Source organism: Mesoplodon mirus (genome assembly GCF_964341445.2).
Source record: "Mesoplodon mirus genome assembly, chromosome: 16".
Classification (NCBI taxonomy): domain Eukaryota; kingdom Metazoa; phylum Chordata; class Mammalia; order Artiodactyla; family Ziphiidae; genus Mesoplodon; species Mesoplodon mirus.
The window spans coordinates 67292898-67311868 of record NC_138992.1 but is presented as its reverse complement, the minus strand read 5'-3'; the positions used below and the strand labels follow the sequence as shown (position 1 = coordinate 67311868).

Below are 18971 nucleotides of genomic sequence, written 5' to 3'. Positions count from 1 at the left end.
CAGGCTAAACTAATTATCCAAAACTGCCTGAACAACTGTTTAGAAGCCCACAGATGAGGAAAAAAGTAAACTAACTGGAACAAGGTTTGCATAAGCAACACTGGAAAGGCTGTGGCAACCAAGAGAGAGTCTTCCTAAAAACCATCCGACACATCACCTTCAAGCAGAAAGAAAAAACCATTTCAAATCTTTTACCTTTAAGGAGTTAAATGTAAAAATGCATTCAAACCCTAGTAACACTCTACTGGTACAAACATGAGCCCATGTGGTCTAGAATCATTTGTGAAGAAGTGAGCTCCGTTTCTGTTATAACCACTGTAACAACCAACTTTTCTTAGGGCATATACAGAGATATTTCAGAATGTATATTCAAAAAACAATCTGGTTTTAAAAAATGGGCAGAGAATCTGAATAGAAATTTTTCCAAAGAAGACACACAAGTGGCCAACAGGTACAAGAAAAGCTGGTCAGCATCACAATCCTCAGGGAAATGCAAATTGAAACCACAATGAGCGATCAACTCACACCTGTCAGAATGGCTATTATCAAAAAGACGAGACAAGTGTTCGCGAGGATGTGAGGAAAAGGGGACCTTTGGTGCACTGATGGTGGGACTGTAAACTGGTGCAGCCACTATGGAGAACCATGGAGCTTCCTCAAGAAATTTAAAGTAGAACTACCTTATGATCCAGCAATCCCACTTGCTGGTATATATCTGAAGGAGATGGAATCACTATCTCAAAGAGATACCTGCACCCCCATCTTCACTGAAGCATTATTTACAATAGCCAAGACATGGAATCAACCTAAGGGCCTATTGATGGGTGAACAGATAAAGAAAACGTGGTGTATATGCAGTGGAATATTACCCAGCCATAAGAAAGACGGAAATCTTGCCATATGCGACAACACAGATGGAGTTTGAGGGAACTGTGCTAAGTGAAGTAAGTCAGACAGAGAAAGATAAATGCTGTATAATCTCACTTATATGTGGAATCTAATACAAAAACAACAAAATCTCGAGCTCACAGATACAGAGAACAGACCGGTGGTTGGTTGTCAGAGGTGGGGCAAGGGGACAAAATGGGTGCATTGTGTATCTGAATGCTGCTGAGAGAAGGTCTTAAAAATTCTCATCATAATGAATAAAACCGTGACTATGTATGCTGACGGATGTTAACTAGACCCCCCGTGGCAATTATTTTGCAGGACGTACAAACAGCAGATGATTACATTGTATGTTTGAAGCTAACATAATGTTATATGTCAATTATGCCTCAATTTAAAAAAAAGAATGTATACTCATTCTGTATATTTAGGTAGTCACAGGATTCTCCCCAAATTGTTTCCCAAACCTAATGAAATAAATTACCAGTTTCTAGGATCTAGAATAAGTTTTAAGAAAGCTGCAATCAAATGGTAAAATACCCTCACCTGGAATTCAGGCAAATGTCCTCCACCAAGAACCCGAGGGGAATCTGACAAGAACCGATCTAACAAAGTGTACCGCCCATATCAAAATGAAAAACTGTATGCAACACGTTTTCTCATTTTCAGTTTATAAGATACCAGCTGACTTAATACCAGTAAATAAGAACACAAGTCAACGAAACATTTCAGAGCAAGTGATGATGCTTAGTCGATACATTAAACAAGAAACAGGCATAGAAGAAGTTATTTTATATGAGAATGGAAACGCCTTCTCGGAAAAGAAAATTGTACTTATAGAAAAGTTACCCTTTATATAAAGATATATCAAAGGACGGACCTGTCTAAGGTGTTACGGCTCTTGACAGGTTTTAGGACGTGATTCTCTTCAATACTTGGGAGCTGGCAGGACTGGGCTATGGCTATAACACAGGCCTGGCAACGAGGGTCCTCATGCACCAGGTGACTTTTGGGGGAGACAAGCCCTATCTTGCTATCTGATGTAACCTAACTCATTCCTGCAAAAGCAACATCAAATATATCCTACCAGAGGGTAACTACTTCCCGCTTTGCAGTGGACAAGCTGGGAATCAGAGTTTTGTTTCTTCCCGGCCCTCCTCACAGCATCATTTGGGAAATCACCAGAGGAAGAAACACAGAACACACCGGATCAATAGCAACAAGGGAAAACTATATACTTGGAGACTATGTACGTATATCATCCAGAATTCACTTCAGGCTAAGCACCTTTGAAAGGAAAGCAGATCCAATTAAATAACGCAAGTGAAAGGAATTTTCTCCTGCCCACTTGTTTCCCAATAATACCTCTTCATGTATAGAATTCCTGTAACGTCTGGGTGACTGGAATGAACAGAACATACATATCACCATCTGTAAAAGCACAGGTGGGTGGCTAATCATGGGTCGTTTCTACTAACCCCTAACAACTCCAAGAAGAAACCATTCGGCCACCTTCTCCACAAACAAGGAGTGAGATGAGTAAAGGAAAGCCAAGTGCTAAGTTAACTGACGTGGACTAGTGGCTGTTACTCCCGCCCATCCTGCACTGTCACCCTCATTCCACTTTTATCGCCACGCCCCCTGACTAGCAGGTATGTTCTTTTTAAAAATAAAATCTAGAGGAAAACAATCAACTATTTCAGTGGGTGACAAGTGTCCCAGGAGGCTAAGAATAGGCTATGAGCTCTCGGGTGTTTATGTGAGGCTAGACCTTGAAGGTGTTAAGGGCGGCACTGTCTTATCTATGTTTATCTTGAGATAATGACTAAAGTAATTTTGTGTTGCATTAAGAAAGGGGAGTTTCCCAGATCTAGGAGAAGCTGAGGCACCTATATTTTCAAAAGGGATGGCTGCATGGAAGGACAGCTGATATCAAGAGCCTCTGATAGGCCCTAAATGATATTGCAGCCTTTTCTGTGTGGACAGGCCCAAGTGGGGGCAGGGAGAGGAACAGACACTAGTCACCAGAGGGCAAAAGAGAGGTGAGCAGGAACAGAAAAGGGGGAAAAACAAAAGGCAGGGAAGCGGGAGGGAGGCTCCGCCACTGCGGAGAACTTTACTGTCTTTACACTTGTGCCTGGGTCGCTCCAGTTTACTTTCGGTCAGCAGTCCACAGACAACCACAAGGTGATCACAAAGGTATCCTCACTACGCCTGGCCATACAGCTCAGAGCGAATGACGTAGTGATACTAAAAAGCTAGACCCATGCTATTCTCAAAATGAATACAGTTCTGTTTGCTTGTCCATTTCCAATATTTGGCTTTCTTAGGAAAGGAGCTTTATTCCAAAGTAAAAAAAGAAAACAAAGTGATTTCAAAGTACAGCAGTGAATCACACATTTATTTCATTCTCAACCATCAGAACTGACTTCCTCTCAGTGAACTTCCCACTCTGCTTCATTTAAAACATATTAAGGCAAAAGGGGCCAAGTCTAGCTGGACAACAGGTACCACCTTTTTTTTTTTTTTTTTTGCGGTACGCGGGCCTCTCACTGCTGTGGCCTCTCCGGTTGCGGAGCACAGGCTCCGGACGCGCAGGCTCAGCGTCCATGGCTCACGGGCCCAGCCGCTCCGTGGCATGTGGGATCTTCCCGGACCACGGCACGAACTCGTGTCCCCTGCATCGGCAGGCGGACTCTCAACCACTGCGCCACCAGGGGAGCCCACCTTTTTTTTTTAATGCCCAAAATTTTACACTAAATAAAGAATGATTCTCAAAGGGAATTCTGTTCCCATTCCCAAACAGAATAAAGAAAAATGAACCCTTCCCGCAAAGCAAAACAAAACTCAGAAAGAGGTAAACAGATCAGAAACACCTGTCTTGGGGCTTCCCTGGTGGCGCAGTGGCTGAGAGTCTGCCTGCCAATGCAGGGGACATGGGTTCGAGCCCTGGTCTGGGAGGATCCCATACGCCGCAGAGCAACTGGGCCCGTGAGCCACAACTACTGAGCCTGCGTGTCTGGAGCCTGTGCTCCGCAGTAAGAGAGGCCGCGATAGTGAGAGGCCCGCGCACCGCAATAAAGAGTGGCCCCCGCTTGCCACAACTAGAGAAAGCCCTCGCACAGAAACGAAGATGCAACACAGCAAAAATAAATAAATTAATAAACTCCTACCCCCAACATCTAAAAAAAAAAAAAAAAAAAATCACCTGTCTTTTTCAAAGTACTCATACTTTCCGTAGATTCTGATACGCCCCCTCAAGAAGCCACGAGCTCTTCCCACCCCACCCAACCCCGCCATGGAGAAGCAGTGCCAGAAGGAACCACTGTTGCTGATCATTAACACACCATCTCTCAAGTGAGCAGAGAAAGGAAAGCCTAGGAGCCAGAGCTAGAAGAAAAGCCGTCTCTCAAAAGGTCATTAATCTACCACATATCTGGGGCTATCAAAACTGGAATACAAGATCAGAGGATGTCACTGTGACTACACAGTACAAAAGAAACCAAAACAGAAAAATCAAGAACGAGGAGACAGTGATGTTCGCCTTGGGTTATTAACAACGGTAGCATTAATAAGGGACGCCCAAGTGACGAGGACAGTGGTTACTTTTGATGACTACTAAGAGTACTAATCAACATATAAAATTTTAGATTGATTCTCTAGGCGTACAAATCCGTCACCAAAGAAGCCACACAACAGTGCTCCCTCTGCCAGCCGAGGGCTCCCAACCGAAGTAATGGAAGCAGCAGCCCACCAGCGGCTGAGCCATCAGTGCAGCAATCTCAAGAGTACATTAACTCGAGGAGGTCAAATTCTTCACTTACCATTTGTTAGTCTATCAAAGAGAAAGATATCAAAATTCCAATTTCCAACTTTTTCCAGCATACACTGAAATGAAAACCAAACATTCCTACTGTAATTTAATTTCAGTAACATTCTCTATCTTTTGTAGACAGTCCACAGGAAGTTAATGAAAATGGGAAGTGGCTGATTTACTTTAAGAAATGTTAAGTATCATTCTCCCTTTAATCATGACCTTTCCAAACGGCTCCAAAACATGTCCAGAGGGATAAACTCCATTTGAAAAAACAATTATTATTTTGTTTTCCAGTTAAGAAATGTATAGGTAAGGTTAGTGTTCCCTTCGACTTATTCCTATACTCCCATGAACGGTCAAGAGTTCTAATATAACTTAACATCACAGAAGTGTGGTTCATACACTGCATGGTCTAGAAACCAGATTTTTAAAATCGAATAAAAGTAAATTATAATAGCCGAACACTTGCTATATCCCAGGTACTGTTAAAAGTGCTTTACTCTTTACTCACTCTTACTCTTCATACCGACACTATCAAGCAGGCATTGTTTTCAATCCTCATTTATAGATGGGGAAAGAGGCAAAAAGTTCTAACTTGCTCAGCAAGAAAGTAACAGAGCTTAGGATCTGAAGTCAGGTGGTCTGATTCTGGAACCTAGGCACCAGACACCTACACTATACTACACTTAAATTATTTGTTATTCATTTTCTGAAAATACACTCCCAACTTATGGGTATTTATTTATATTCTTTAAATATCCTTATAAAATAGTCAATAGCATTTACTACATTAATTTTTAGGTTGATGGTTATTTCAGCCAAGTAAATAAATCCCACAACCCTAAAACTCAAATAGATATTTATACACCATATATTTGTAACCTGAAAATTTTGTGAACTTTATTTTCAAGAAAAAATTTTTGTTTTGTATCCAAAACTTCATTGTCATATACATTTATGACCTAATCGACATAAGCAACATTAAGGTACTACTGGTTGAGATTATAATAGTAACAACCGATGATACACATAATATTCTCATTCTAAAAAACAAAACTTGTGAACTTTTTAAAATTTAAGGAAAGCATCAGTACTTTTCCACTGATTTGTTTTATCAAACTGGGAGGCAAATTGTTTCAATTTAGTATAACCGTAGAGTGGGTACCCCGACCCTATCTACACAAACTGACAACATCTGGCCTGTAAGTATTAAGTCAAAGAATACTTTTACAAATATTAGAAACATAAGATTATTAAAAAATCCTCATTTGGTCAAAAACAACCTCAACTAACTTCCACCTTCATTAACATACTTCTTTTAAACTGTATAAAGAAAACAATGCACACAATCACCGAGTTTAATTTTTTAAAAATCTTCCAAATATCTCACTGATACAAGAGACTATGAAAAATCATTTGACTGAAAGTCATGAGTCTTCCCGTGCTGGGGGAGCTCAACCAAGTTCCTTATACTATTTAGGCCATAGTGTTCTTTTTTTTTTTTTTTTAAGGCCATACTGTTCTTAACTACAGAATACAGAAATTAGATCAGACAATACATAATATTCTTCCCAGCGTTAAGTGTGATCTTATAGCTTAACTTTCTATTGATCTACTTGCTGTTATAATAAATTGAAAACATTTTCATTATTTTAGTTACTTCAGAAACGTTCCTTGCTCTGTAATACCTAATTATAGGATGAACAGCTAGCTGCTCTAAAGGGAAAACCTGAAAAACGGGTTCAACTGATTTCACATACAAAAAAAGGCTCTATAAATCAGTACCATATGGGAAAAACAAGGCTTCGTTAAACTTATCTAAAAATTAATGTTTTCTTGAAAAAGCTATACACACCTTGGCTTGTCCATTATAATCATCATCTAAAATGTTTAGAGAATTCGAAACGCTGGTACCACGGAAAAAGCGTGACGATCTAAGATACCGCTGGAAACTTAGTAACCTTCTGATATTCCTTGCAGACACAGAAACTTCGATTTCAGATTGAGCTGAAATAAAAGGAGTAAAAGGTGAGTAGAGTGACTCAAAACTGTGCATACCCCTATCTTTGTTGGACCCCTTCTAGTTACATACAAATAGTTCTTAAAATTAATCAGCTGCCATGCCATATTTCTAGGAGAGAAGAGGTACTTTATTTGTACTTTCAATTAAAGAGCTAAGAATGAAGGGGCAAATCGCCAATTTTATCAGCATTTAGAAAGCTAATGAGGAGTGTGGTTAGATTAATAATCAGTTTTTCTTTAACTTCCTAAGAATTATTACCTTTCACTCCATCGCTTCAATACACTATACAAACACTATGAAGCAGAAAGACAAAATCTAGTTTCAAACTATCCTTCATATTGAGAAGCCAGGTCCCAAGTTATATATGAGACTTTAAGAATTAATTATTCAACTCAAACATCTCAAATCCTAATGAGGTATCATTTCAAATCTTTCCTTAAGAGAATTTTATTCAGAGGAAAAGGAGATGGAATGGAGAATAAAGTAGCTTATACCCTGTAAGAGTTCTGAAGGACAGGGATAAAAATCCTGCAAGATGAAAAACTCTAGGGAAAATAATGTGGTTCCACATTGGATATGGATACGTTTTCTTTCCATGAGTCTAACAGTCATGTGTCCCTGCAGTGTTAGAATGAACCAAAGTTTCTGGGGGCACCAGACAAAATAAAAGACATTGGTTACAAGCTGTCTTGTAGGGCATGAATGTTATCTTTAAATTGTAGAATCTAACTAAGTTAAGTGAAATGTTCATGATACAAAACATCAAAGTGAAGACTAAGGATCAACAGATCATCATCTCTCATCTTACCTTCCATTAACATCCCACTGGTGGAATGACAGGTAATCAAACACATTCTCTCTTGTGTGTCCAGTCACTAACTGTTCTATTAACCTCTATCACCCAGTGTTTTCTCATCTATAAAATAATGGCAATAATATCTAGTTCAAAGGGTGCTGGATTAAATGAGATAATATACACATGAGTCAGATATATAATAGGTATTAATTAAATAAATGATGGCAATGTAGAGGATAATAAAATTGATGTTGATGCCACTGCTTGGAGGTATGCATCTAGGTTATTATCCTAAGTTCCAAAGCTGTTTATGTTGCTCTAAATAAATAAATATGTTTATTTATGCTGATCCCTCATCATTTTAAAATGAACTCCATCTTCTTGGCCTGGAAGACAAGGCTTCATGCTCCAGGTTCCGGCTCTCTGCAGACTCAACTCAGATGACACCTTCCCTGGGCAGCACACCTGGACACCTATATACACATTCCCCATCTAGGAGAGACGGGAGGCACCTCCTCTGGGTTCTCAAGGCTGCCCGTGCAGACACCTCTCACACTACTTTTGATGCCCATTTATCTGTCTCCGTCAACAAATGATGACCTCCAATACAGGCACGGATTATTGTTTTCATCTTTGTATTCCAAAGCCATGTAGGTATGTATAAAACATATTGAGTAAATGAATAAATGCACACTGTTTTCGAAATACCTGGTGAGTTTTGAGGTTCCCATACACTCACGTAAGCCAGAAATAAGATAATGCACAGTTACGTGGGTTTTTTCTCATTTTTCATCCCAGTGGATCTAAAATAGAGTATCTAGAACAACTGTGGAGCTAAAGTTTTGTCTTTATCAATGTAACTTACATTAAAAGGACTAGAACCAAAATGGTAATGTTATTAATATCAAGCGATTATGCTTGAACTAGAAATAGTATGTTTGAGGAAATGAGGTTAGTTTAATAAGTTCAGTGAAAGTAATGTTCCACGTGCTTTAAAAAAAGGTATCTAGGGCTTCCGTGGTGGCGCAGTGGTTGGGAGTCTGCCTGCCAATGCAGGGGACACGGGTTCGAGCCCTGGTCCGGGAGGATGTCACATGCCACAGAGCAACTGAGCCCATGCGCCACAACTACTGAGCCTGTGCTCTGGAGCCCGCGAGCCGCAACTACTGAGCCTGTCTGCCTGGAGCCTGTGCTCTACAGTGGGAGAGGCCACCGCAATGAGAGGCCCGTGCACTGCAACAAACAGCAGCCCCTGCTTGCTGCAGCTGGAGAAAGCCCGCACGCAGCGGCGAAGATCCAGTGCAGCCAAAAATAAATAAATAAAATGAATTTTTTAAAAAAGGTATCTCATCTAGCCCTCAACAATGTAAAAAAAAACGAGTATTATTATCTTCCACTTTATACATGAGCACACTGAATCTACAAGAGATTATATGTAAGATCATACAGCCAATATAGGGTGACAGCTAGATTTTTTTAAAAAATAAATTTATTTATTTTGGCAGTGTTGGGTCTTCATTGCTGCAGGCGGGCTTTCTCTAGTTGCAGTGAGCAGGGGCTACTCTTTGCTGTGGTGCGTGGGCTTCTCTTTGCAGTGGCTTCTCTTGCTGCGGAGCATGGGCTCTAGGCACGCAGGCTTCAGTAGTTGCGGCACTTGGGCTCAGTAGCTGTGGCTCGAGGGCTGTAGAGCGCGGGCTCAGTGGTTGTGGCACACAGGCTTAGCTGCTCCGTGCCATGTGGGATCTTCCCAGACCAGGGATCAAACCCGTGTCTCCTGCACTGGCAGGCGGATTCTTAACCACTGCACCACCAGGGAAGTCCCTGACAACTAGATTTTAAAACACAGATCTGCTGACAAAGCCTGTGTGTCCACAGTATTACGCACAAGTTTCTTATTACATCTCTACAGTATGGTTTATTGACTGTTTATGATAAAATTCTGTGTATACCATTATTCAAAATTGTCCTTATTTAGATGAAAGTATGTACAGAAAGAAACACAGAGGGAAAAAAGCTAACGTACAGAAATAAAAGTATTCAATTAAATACATATATATATATATATATATATATATTAATTATTTATTTATTTGGTTGTGCTGGCTCTTAGTTGCGGCATGCATGTGGGATCTAGTTCCCTGACCAGGGATCGAACCCAGGCCCCCTGCATTGGGAGTGCAGAGTCTTAACCACTGCACCACCAGGGAAGTCCCAGAAATACAAGAATTTAATATGACCCTTCTAGTCTTATTCCTAGAAAAGACTGGACCTGGAAGGGCCAGAGTGGAATGACACGAACACATGGGGAGTGGATGAGAGCTAATTAATACGAGTGCTGCCATCTCTGCATTTACAAGGCACTTTACTGTTTTACAAAAAGCACGTTCACATCTGCTGTCCCATTTAATGATCACAACAGTCCTGTGAAGATGGCAAAGATTATCATCCCCATTTTACAAATATAACCTTAGAAACCAAAGTAGAAATGCAATATAATTAACGCATTAGAGCCAAGGCATTTAGAAAGCTTCTAAAAAATGTTGCAGAAGACACGTATTCTATTCATTATGGAAAAGCAACCTAAAAGAGTTCAAGGTCATAAGCATGACTTCATGAGCGTTCCCTTCAATTTACTATCTTAAATCACACACAAAAGGTAACAATTTTATCACTGGCAATTCCTTTGCATCCTGTGTGTGGACACTGGTAGTAGGATCACTGCTCCCAAATTGTATGTCCAAACTAATCCACCCTTGAGTAAACTTGAGGATCTCTTTGGGAGGATAATTACATAAGGTCCAAAAAATTAATAAGCCTCATTTGAAGGGGCTCAATCCACTGTGCTAAGTCCCTACATCAACATGGCAGGATTCACACTGTCAGTGGTTAAGACAGGTGGCACTCTCTGGGAGTCAGGGCTCTACCCACGAGATCACGGCTGTACCTCCCCCTGCCTTATTCCTATCTTCTAGGTGACTTCTCACAAGTCACAACTTCTCAATGTCTCATTTTCCTTAACTGAAAAAAAAACCTAACCATAATTCATGTCTTTTTTCCTGTTTCACAGAGCCCTGAAGTTGGGACTCATTATCAAGAGTTCTGTTTTGACCACATTAAGTTGAGCACAAATATTAGATATTAACCGAAGGGGAAAAGCTCACTCATCACAGGAACCCAATGCCTTCCAGCAAGATTAATCCCACAAATAACCTATATATACAACAGGATAAGAAACAGACCTTCGCTTGGTGATAGAACCAGCCTTAACAATTACTGATTATTTCACATACAGTCTAAGAAAGGACAGAGGACCTGTCCAAATGAAAGGGCAAATCATCCAGTGAAAAGAATTTTCTTCACCTAGGGGGCCTCAGGAGCCTATACCTAAGAAGATTACATTCCAGAAAGAACTGAAAATCCCATGAGACTTTGCAGAGATGGTAATTAAAACTACCTCAAAGCTTTGCCTGAGACTTAGTATAGGACCAAAATGGGGGGAGGGGTGGGACCAAAATGGGGGGAGGGGTGGTATCTGATTTTTTTTTCATTAATCTAATTTTTAATATGTACTGCACTCACGTTTCAAAAATGAAAATCAAGGAGGGAAAGAAGGAGGGAGGGAGAAAAGAACACAGTGAAAAACCTTACCCCTACCCAGTTTCTGATCCAACCAAATGCCAAACTCTCCCCTAAAATGATCACCTTTTAAAAGTTTTGCGGGTATCCTTTCTGAGTTTTTGGATCAAATATATGGAAACATCATTATATACTATGTTTCTACTTCTTTTACGTAAATGGCAGCATACCATATAACCTGTTCTGCACTTTGTTTTCTAATTTATCTTAGAGCTCTTTCCCTATCAGTACACAGAGACCTTCCTCATTCTGAGGCTACAAAGTGTTCCATCATATGGATGGACCATCATCTATTTAACCAACCCTCTACTGAAGGGCACTGCTACAACTTCACAACTTGCAAAAATCCCTTCATTTTATTAAATATGCTTATATTTCCACTACTTGTCAGCTTTAGGTATCATTCTTCAATGTTTTGTAATTACAAACAGGAAATACCACTGTACAGGAAATCACTCTACATCCCACCTTCTTTGCCTTGTCCTCTTCCTCTTCCAGTGTCGGTTAGTTGTTAGGGTGCTCTTTCCCCCCTCTCACTCCAATCCCCACTTGCAGTTTAAGTTCAGCTCTAGCATTAAACATATTCAATATTCAGGTGCTTTTACCATGGCTACCTCAGTTATCTTTCTTTGCCTTTGGGTTTCAACTATTTGACTATAATGTATCTCTGTGTGGGTCTCTTTGAGTTTATCCTGCTTGGAGTTCACCGAGCTTCTTGGGTGTGTATATCCCTGTCTTCACCAGATATGGGAAGTCTTCCACCATTCAAATCATTTTTTTTCTGCCCCTTTCTCTCTTCTTTCTCCTGCTGGGTCTCCTATGAGTCATATGTTGGTACACGTGATGATCCCACTGGTTTCTTGGGCTCTCATCATTTTCTTCATTCTTTTTTCTTTCTGCTTCTCAGTCTGGATTATTTCAATGTTCTTATCTTCAAGTTTGCCAATCCTTTCTTCTGACTGCTCAAATCTGCTGCTGAATCCCTCTAGTGAATTTCTCATTTGAGTTATCATACTTGTCAGCTCCGGAACTTGTTGGGTTCTTTTTTATAATTTCTATTTATTGAGATTCTGATTTTGTTCATACAACGTTTTCCTGATTTCCTTTAGTTCTTTGCCCATGGTTTGCCTTACCTCATTGAGCATTTAAGACAGTTGATTTAACATCTTTGATGAGCAATTCCAATGTGTGGGCTTCCTCAGGATGGTTTTTGTGAAGTTCTTTTTTTCATATCTATGGACCATATTTTCCATTTTCTTTGTATGTTTTATATTTTTTAATTGAGAACTGGACATTGTGAGTATTATGCTGGGGCAACTGGAAATCTAATCTCTCACTCTTCCAGGGCTATTTATTTCTGCTTGTTGTGGGCGGAAGCCATCTGTTTCGTGACTATTTCGTGACCAAACTATTTTTGTCTTTGCATATCTATCTGATTTTGTTTATTCCTTGTTGTGTGTGGTCACTGAAATTCCTGCTACAGTATCTCTGCAGTCTGCCAAAGACCCAACACAGACTTCCCTTAAATGTCTGGCTCCAAAGGCTGGGGGGTGGGGAGAAAAGGACCGATTCTTTAAATCTTCTGGTAGATGCTTCAGGGCAAAGGCTCTGCAGCTGAAAGGACTGAAACCAAGGCAAACATCTGTGCGTAACCCTCAGGATCGGCCAGACTGACGTCAAGAAGCAACCCCAAATTTCTGGAGGACTAGGTCCCCACTGCCCACCTGGCTTCAGCAAGCCACTAAGGAAACACGGGCCACTCCCCGCACAGGTCGAGGGGCTGAGGAGCGGGGAAGGGTCACCGGTTTGTGCACACTGCTCAACTGCCAGAGAACAGCAGCCCCTCCCTCAACAAGCACTCCTCTGGCTGTTGTAAGTGTCCAATCAGGGTCCAGAGTCCTGAAATAGTTAATTCTGCCATCTTTTTTTTCCAGTTTAGTGGTTGTTTTGATGCAGGAACCAACCCCTAGAGCTTCCTACCCTGTCATTATTTTTATTTATTTATTTATTTTTTTTGCAGTACGCGGGCCTCTCACTGCTGTGGCCTCTCCCGTTGTGGAGCACAGGCTCCGGACGTGCAGGCTCAGCGGCCATGGCTCACGGGCCCAGCCGCTCCGCGGCATGTGGGATCATCCCAGACCTGGGCACGAACCCGCGTCCCCTGCATTGGCAGGCAGACTCTCAACCACTGCGCCACCAGGGAAGCCCCCGACCCTGTTATTTTTGGGCCACACTGCCCCTTCCCTTTAAAGGGTGTTTCTCCCGCTCCCTTCTGGGAGTGGCTGCCCTAAGCCCTCTCTTCTGCTCCACCTGGGTTTGAGAATGGGGACAAGGTGTGTGGAAAGGCTTAGCAGTCCAGAAACAACAACTACCAACAGCCTGGTGCTCTCGGTATTTTTCTACGAATTATTTCCTATATACGTGTAAACATACAGTTTCTCTTTTTTTTTTTTTTTTTTTTTTTTTTTTTTGCGGTACGCGGGCCTCTCACTGTTGTGGCCTCTCCCGTTGCGGAGCACAGGCTCCGGACGCGCAGGCTCAGCGGCCATGGCTCACGGGCCCAGCCGCTCCGCGGCATGTGGGATCTTCCCGGACTGGGGCACGAACCCGTGTCCGCTGCATCAGCAGGCGGGCTCTCAACCACTGCGCCACCAGGCAAGCCCCATACAGTTTCTATTTTATCCCAAACAGTTCACGGCATTTTTTTAACTTAAGAAATCACGAACATCTTTTCAAGTCAATAAATGGCACTTAACATGTGCCATCATTTTTACTAGCCACATATTATTCTAAAGTATGAAACTAACATAATTTACTAAATCTTTCTGCTGTTAGGCTGCTCCTAACTTTCATTTTTCTTACCAACAATTCTGTAATAAACATTCTTATAACTGAATCTTTGCACACGTCCTGATTCCCTTAGAACAAACCCTCAGAAGTAGAACAAGCACATAGGAGCACATTTCAATGGCTTCTAAAACACACTATCAAACTGGAGACTAGGTTTTCTAAGAGAAAATTAGAGAGGTTTCCAGAACTGTCCTAGAATAGCTTCCAAAATATGATCTAAGAAAAGGGAATCAGTAACTATGAATCAAGGATGAAGCATGATGAGATCATGTTAAGATGGAAAATTTTAGTTTCAGGTTTGCTTCACCCCACCCCCAGCCTTCCTCCACAACAGATACACACTGATTCCCTATAATGATTAAAAATAAAATTCCTGTACTGAAACAAGCAAGTAGAGGCCACTATTGAGAAGGTATCAAGTTGAGTAAGCAGTATCATTTAGGAACAGATAAAGAGAGGACACATGGGGAACTGGGAACAGGAAAGAGTGATCCCTGAGAACTTAACTAGTACTTTCATTCAGACAGTTTAATGGCTAAAAGGCTCACCCCCTGACCATATTACATAAAATCTGACCCTATTAACCAATATTCTCTCGAACTCATTTTGTGACATGAGAAACACCAGTATTTATTTCACAGCATAACAGACAACAGATTAAAGTTGTCTTTATTAAAGCCCAGCTTCCACCAGGCTAGGACTATGTATTTTAAGTCTCGGGCTTGTTCTAGTTTACATGGTTACCTACATTCCAATCCAGCTTAGCAAGCCGACAGGGCTCAGTGACTTAATCAAGTTACTATTAAGAACTGTTGGCGCTGCTGGTTCTCGTCTAAAATATCACATTACCTCACTCTGTGATCATGAACGAACTAATCAACCCACCAAAACTAAATGAGCATCGTCACATAATGATCATGGGAATTACTTCCAGTCACCCACTCCTGGCTTCTCTGAGCCAGTAATGAAATGTGGGATAGCAGCAAATTTAGAAGCCATGTTTTTCTCTTGCTTTTCTCCTTCATATCAGAAAGTGGACAGAAAAAAGAAATATAGGTAATAGGTTAAGGAAGCAAAAGGGCTGGAAAATCAACACGTCTTGAGCAGTGTCACTCCCAACTCTCCTACAGACCCTCTCCTCTGTCATCCAAACGGCACGGCAAAGATGTCACCGATATTTAGTTATTAGACAAAAGAGGTTTTTAACAGAAAAGCCTTTGGATCTTGAGACTTGACCACTACTTGCTTTAATTGTCCACAAGAGGGAGTCCTGCAGTCACTATACCTGTTACCTTAAAACCGTAACAATCATTTAGATGCATTAGCATGAATTACCCTTGGAGACTGTCATAAAATTTTTTTTTTTAATTCAGTGCTGTAAGGTTTTAACTCTAGTTAGGGCAAGGTCATATTGAATGATAACTGAATAGAAAATATTAAGACATTCTTCGTTCTAATCTCTTTAATTTTCCTTAAAAAGAACGGAAGCCATATCAGAAAGCCTACTGTTAATACTGAATAAACACATTTAGCTACATCTAAATTCAAGTTTTCTTGGAAGAATTTTCACATTTAGCATGCATGGATAAATGGAGAAAAAACAGCTAGGTGTTCAGAGCAATGGTCTTTAGTAGAGTAGCTTGTTCTGATACGGAGAAGCAGTACAGCAGGGCAAATAAAGACATCAGCTTCGGAGCTACGTATCTGATTTTGAATCCCAGCCCTGCCCCCTTTTACTAGTTTTGTGACGTTAGGAAAGTTATTTAAGTTATTGAACTGATTGTCAGTTTCCTCATTGTAAAACAGGCCTTACAGAACTGTTGTAAAAATCAAATGAGATAATACAGCAATATGTCTTTTTGGGCAAAGAATAAACACTAACATTAATGGCTATAGTTGTTACAGATATCAATTTTTTTAAAACAATATGTATAATTGACATATAACATTGGTTTCATGTTTAAATATTTTTAAGCATATGACTTCATACTATTTATTTTAACAAAGCCAGATTTATTCTTCATGATAGCATAACTTCATCCTGAAGACCACTGTATACTTTTACATACTGTAGAATTAAATGCACGTATTTAAAGATTTCAAAATATGCATGTCATTACTTTAAAATAAATATATAGACATTCCAAGCTTCACTACAAATCAAAGAAATAAATGAGCTACTCATAATCTAAAATTAGATCAATGTTAACATGAGAATAAACTAATATTCTTTCCCTTAAGCAATTCTTATAACTTTAGTTTGCAGAATTCAATATTCACTTTGACAGGATTTGATAAAACAGTCAATATAAAACCCTTTTTAAAAGATTACTCTTATTGTTATGGATTAGGCATTTCTTTTCTCCTTCATATTAGAAAGTGGACGGAAAAAAGAAATATAGGTAATAGGTTAAAGAAACAAAAGGGCTGGAAAATCAACACGTCTTGAGCAGTGTCACTCTCAACTCTCCTACAGAGATGGGATATGTGACATGTTGGGTCCCTCTTATGCTCAAACTTAGGACTTAAACACAGCTCCTTATTTGTTACTTTCCTAATTCCCTTATTAGTGAGCTGAGAAAAAAGAAGGAAAAGAAAGCACACAAGCCTTACTGTATAACATACAAAATAAAGCTTAAAGTTAAATCTCCAATTTCTCCAATTCTCCAAAGGACAGGCAGAATTAAACTATCATTAAATTTTATTAAGGTTAAGGTCCAAACCATATTCCCTAATTTATGCTATGAAGTTAGAGAAGATATCTAGGAGATAAGATATTCTTTCAACTTGAGACAAAAAGAGAAACAAAAATCGTGTTTTTTCAAATGCAGGCACTTCACAATCTCCTGGAAAACTAGATACATTAAAAAAAATACATACAGGTGGAGCAGAATGCTCTGTTTCCTAATTCGATTCAGCACAGCAGTACTCATCTCTACAGGCACTGCTTGGCAAGGGGACTGTTATAGGAAGGAGGCAGGAACACGCATGATGAACAGACAGGGGAAAAGGACATGAGATTGTTTCCTGTGACTATGAACTATTACAGAAATGTTTCTGAAACAACCAGATATGATTTCAAGATAAATGAATGACTGGGAACAAACTAAAATTTAATAGAAACTCCAGACAGATATGACCTTAGTCTATAATACCAGAACTATAAGTAGAGGCTGGCACATTCACATCTGAATGAGAGACTAAATTACAAATCATGGACAGCCACTTTAGTAAATCAAACAAATAATGGCTAAAAAAAAAAATACGCTTGTAAATAGGAAAGTGATGAACAGGCAGTACAGTATGAAAGATAATAAGAAAAACAATGTAACACAGAAAAAGTCATGGCTGAGGGAAACGCCACGCCAACAACTTCTATTCTTAAAGGGAAGAAGCAGTAAAAGCTTCGGAATATAAGAGGACCTGAGTTTGTGTGCGACTTTACTATACATTAAAGACTAAGATAAACTAAGGCAATAAAGTCAGTATGACATAAGCTTTTAAGCTCAAAATAAACGCAGAAACAGATGTTCTTTCTGATCCTATCACTGCGTATGAAACAAGTATCCAAGTCTAACACAGCCCTGTTAGGAAGATAAGAAACAGCACAAAATCAAACACACCTGAGGGTCTAAGGCAAAACTTAATAATTTTGTCTGCTTTCAGAGTGGGTCATTATAATAAAGACAACATGAGACATTTGATTCAACAGAAGGGCAATAGCCAGCCTGAATTCAGTTTACAGCTAACACAGATCATACTTAGAGAAATACAAATGGGACCCTATGAAGTCTAACTGGTAGAAGATACACAGTTTTAGTCAATTTGATGCAACAGGAATATATTCAATCTCTACAATGAGCCAGAGGCTGCCAGAAACCAGGAACAAAAAGATGAGTAAGGCTAAAAGCCTTTTAGGCTCCAATGTAAATATCCTGAAAGGTTCCCTAGTATGGGGTGGAATAAAGCGTTAAAATGAATAAAAAGGCTCAAGATAATGGGCAAAACACATTTACATAGAATGGAACATTACCATGTGTCAGAGTAAGAGAAAACGGAAAACTGCGTTTGTGTGGATATGAAAAAACATTCTCCTCGTATTACATCTTGTCCAACGTTGGCAGAGAGACCGTGGCTTCCAGTCTGGATGACGTCAATGAGCTTTGGTGAATTCCATGAAAATTTCAAGCTGGCAGCTCCCCTTACTACTTAATAACCATGCCAGAACCTTTCAAAGGAAGATATCAGGGCACATGTGGAGCAGAATTATAATAATGCTTTTATGTTTAAAGGTATTAGAATTGATTACTATATATGCTAAAAAGAATGTGTAACTAAAAGAATAATTTACTAAATTTAGGGGCATCAAATTTAGAGCAAACAAGAGATGAATTCTGACAAAAAGTCAATATGGAATCCATTTCATTAAGTCCAACTAATTTAAAAGTCAAAGTATTATATTTCAAGAGACCAGGTGTACGGCCAATTGGACATAGAAAAATATCTGTAGGAAAATTTGGGGCTCTTAATCCACCCTACGGAAAGTTGGTTACTAAAGCCAACATACTCGAAAGGAGGCAACTGACAGGAGGGAGGCTCCTGGTTCTCTCTCCACAGAGAGCGGAGTGAAAGCAGAACTTGAGAAAGCCCGCGGAGGAGGAGCTGTCACGCTAAGGAGAGACGCTCAGGAGCCACGGAGCCGTGTCAGGGAGACCCAGCTCTGGGGCGCTTTTCAGTTCACACCACCCAGCCAGCAGCCTAACATCTCTGCCACTCTCTAATCAATCAGCTTCTCTCTCCCCAGTCTTCTTCTCTACCCCCCATTACCTCCTTCTCCCAGTTTGGTAGTGTATATATTGCTCATCCTTATCAGGTGCCTCAAACCTCGAATTTTCACAACATAAGGTCAGGAGACTAAATAGGTTAAAATTAGTTGAATGCGGGACATCAAGAATCAGTTT

The 18971-nt window shown here is 40.1% G+C and overlaps 1 protein-coding gene across 1 annotated transcript in view; it reads right to left on the bottom strand.

Moving 5' to 3' along the window:
• Window positions 1-18971, bottom strand: part of PDE7A (phosphodiesterase 7A) — a 108245-nt gene that overhangs the window by 18427 nt on the left and 70847 nt on the right. Inside the window, exons 4-5 of the mRNA XM_082601027.1 lie at window positions 6561-6712; window positions 4713-4776 (exon numbers count right to left, since the gene is read on the bottom strand). Of these exons, the coding sequence (XP_082457153.1) occupies window positions 4713-4776; window positions 6561-6712 (216 nt within the window). The remainder of the gene's footprint in view (window positions 1-4712; window positions 4777-6560; window positions 6713-18971) is intronic.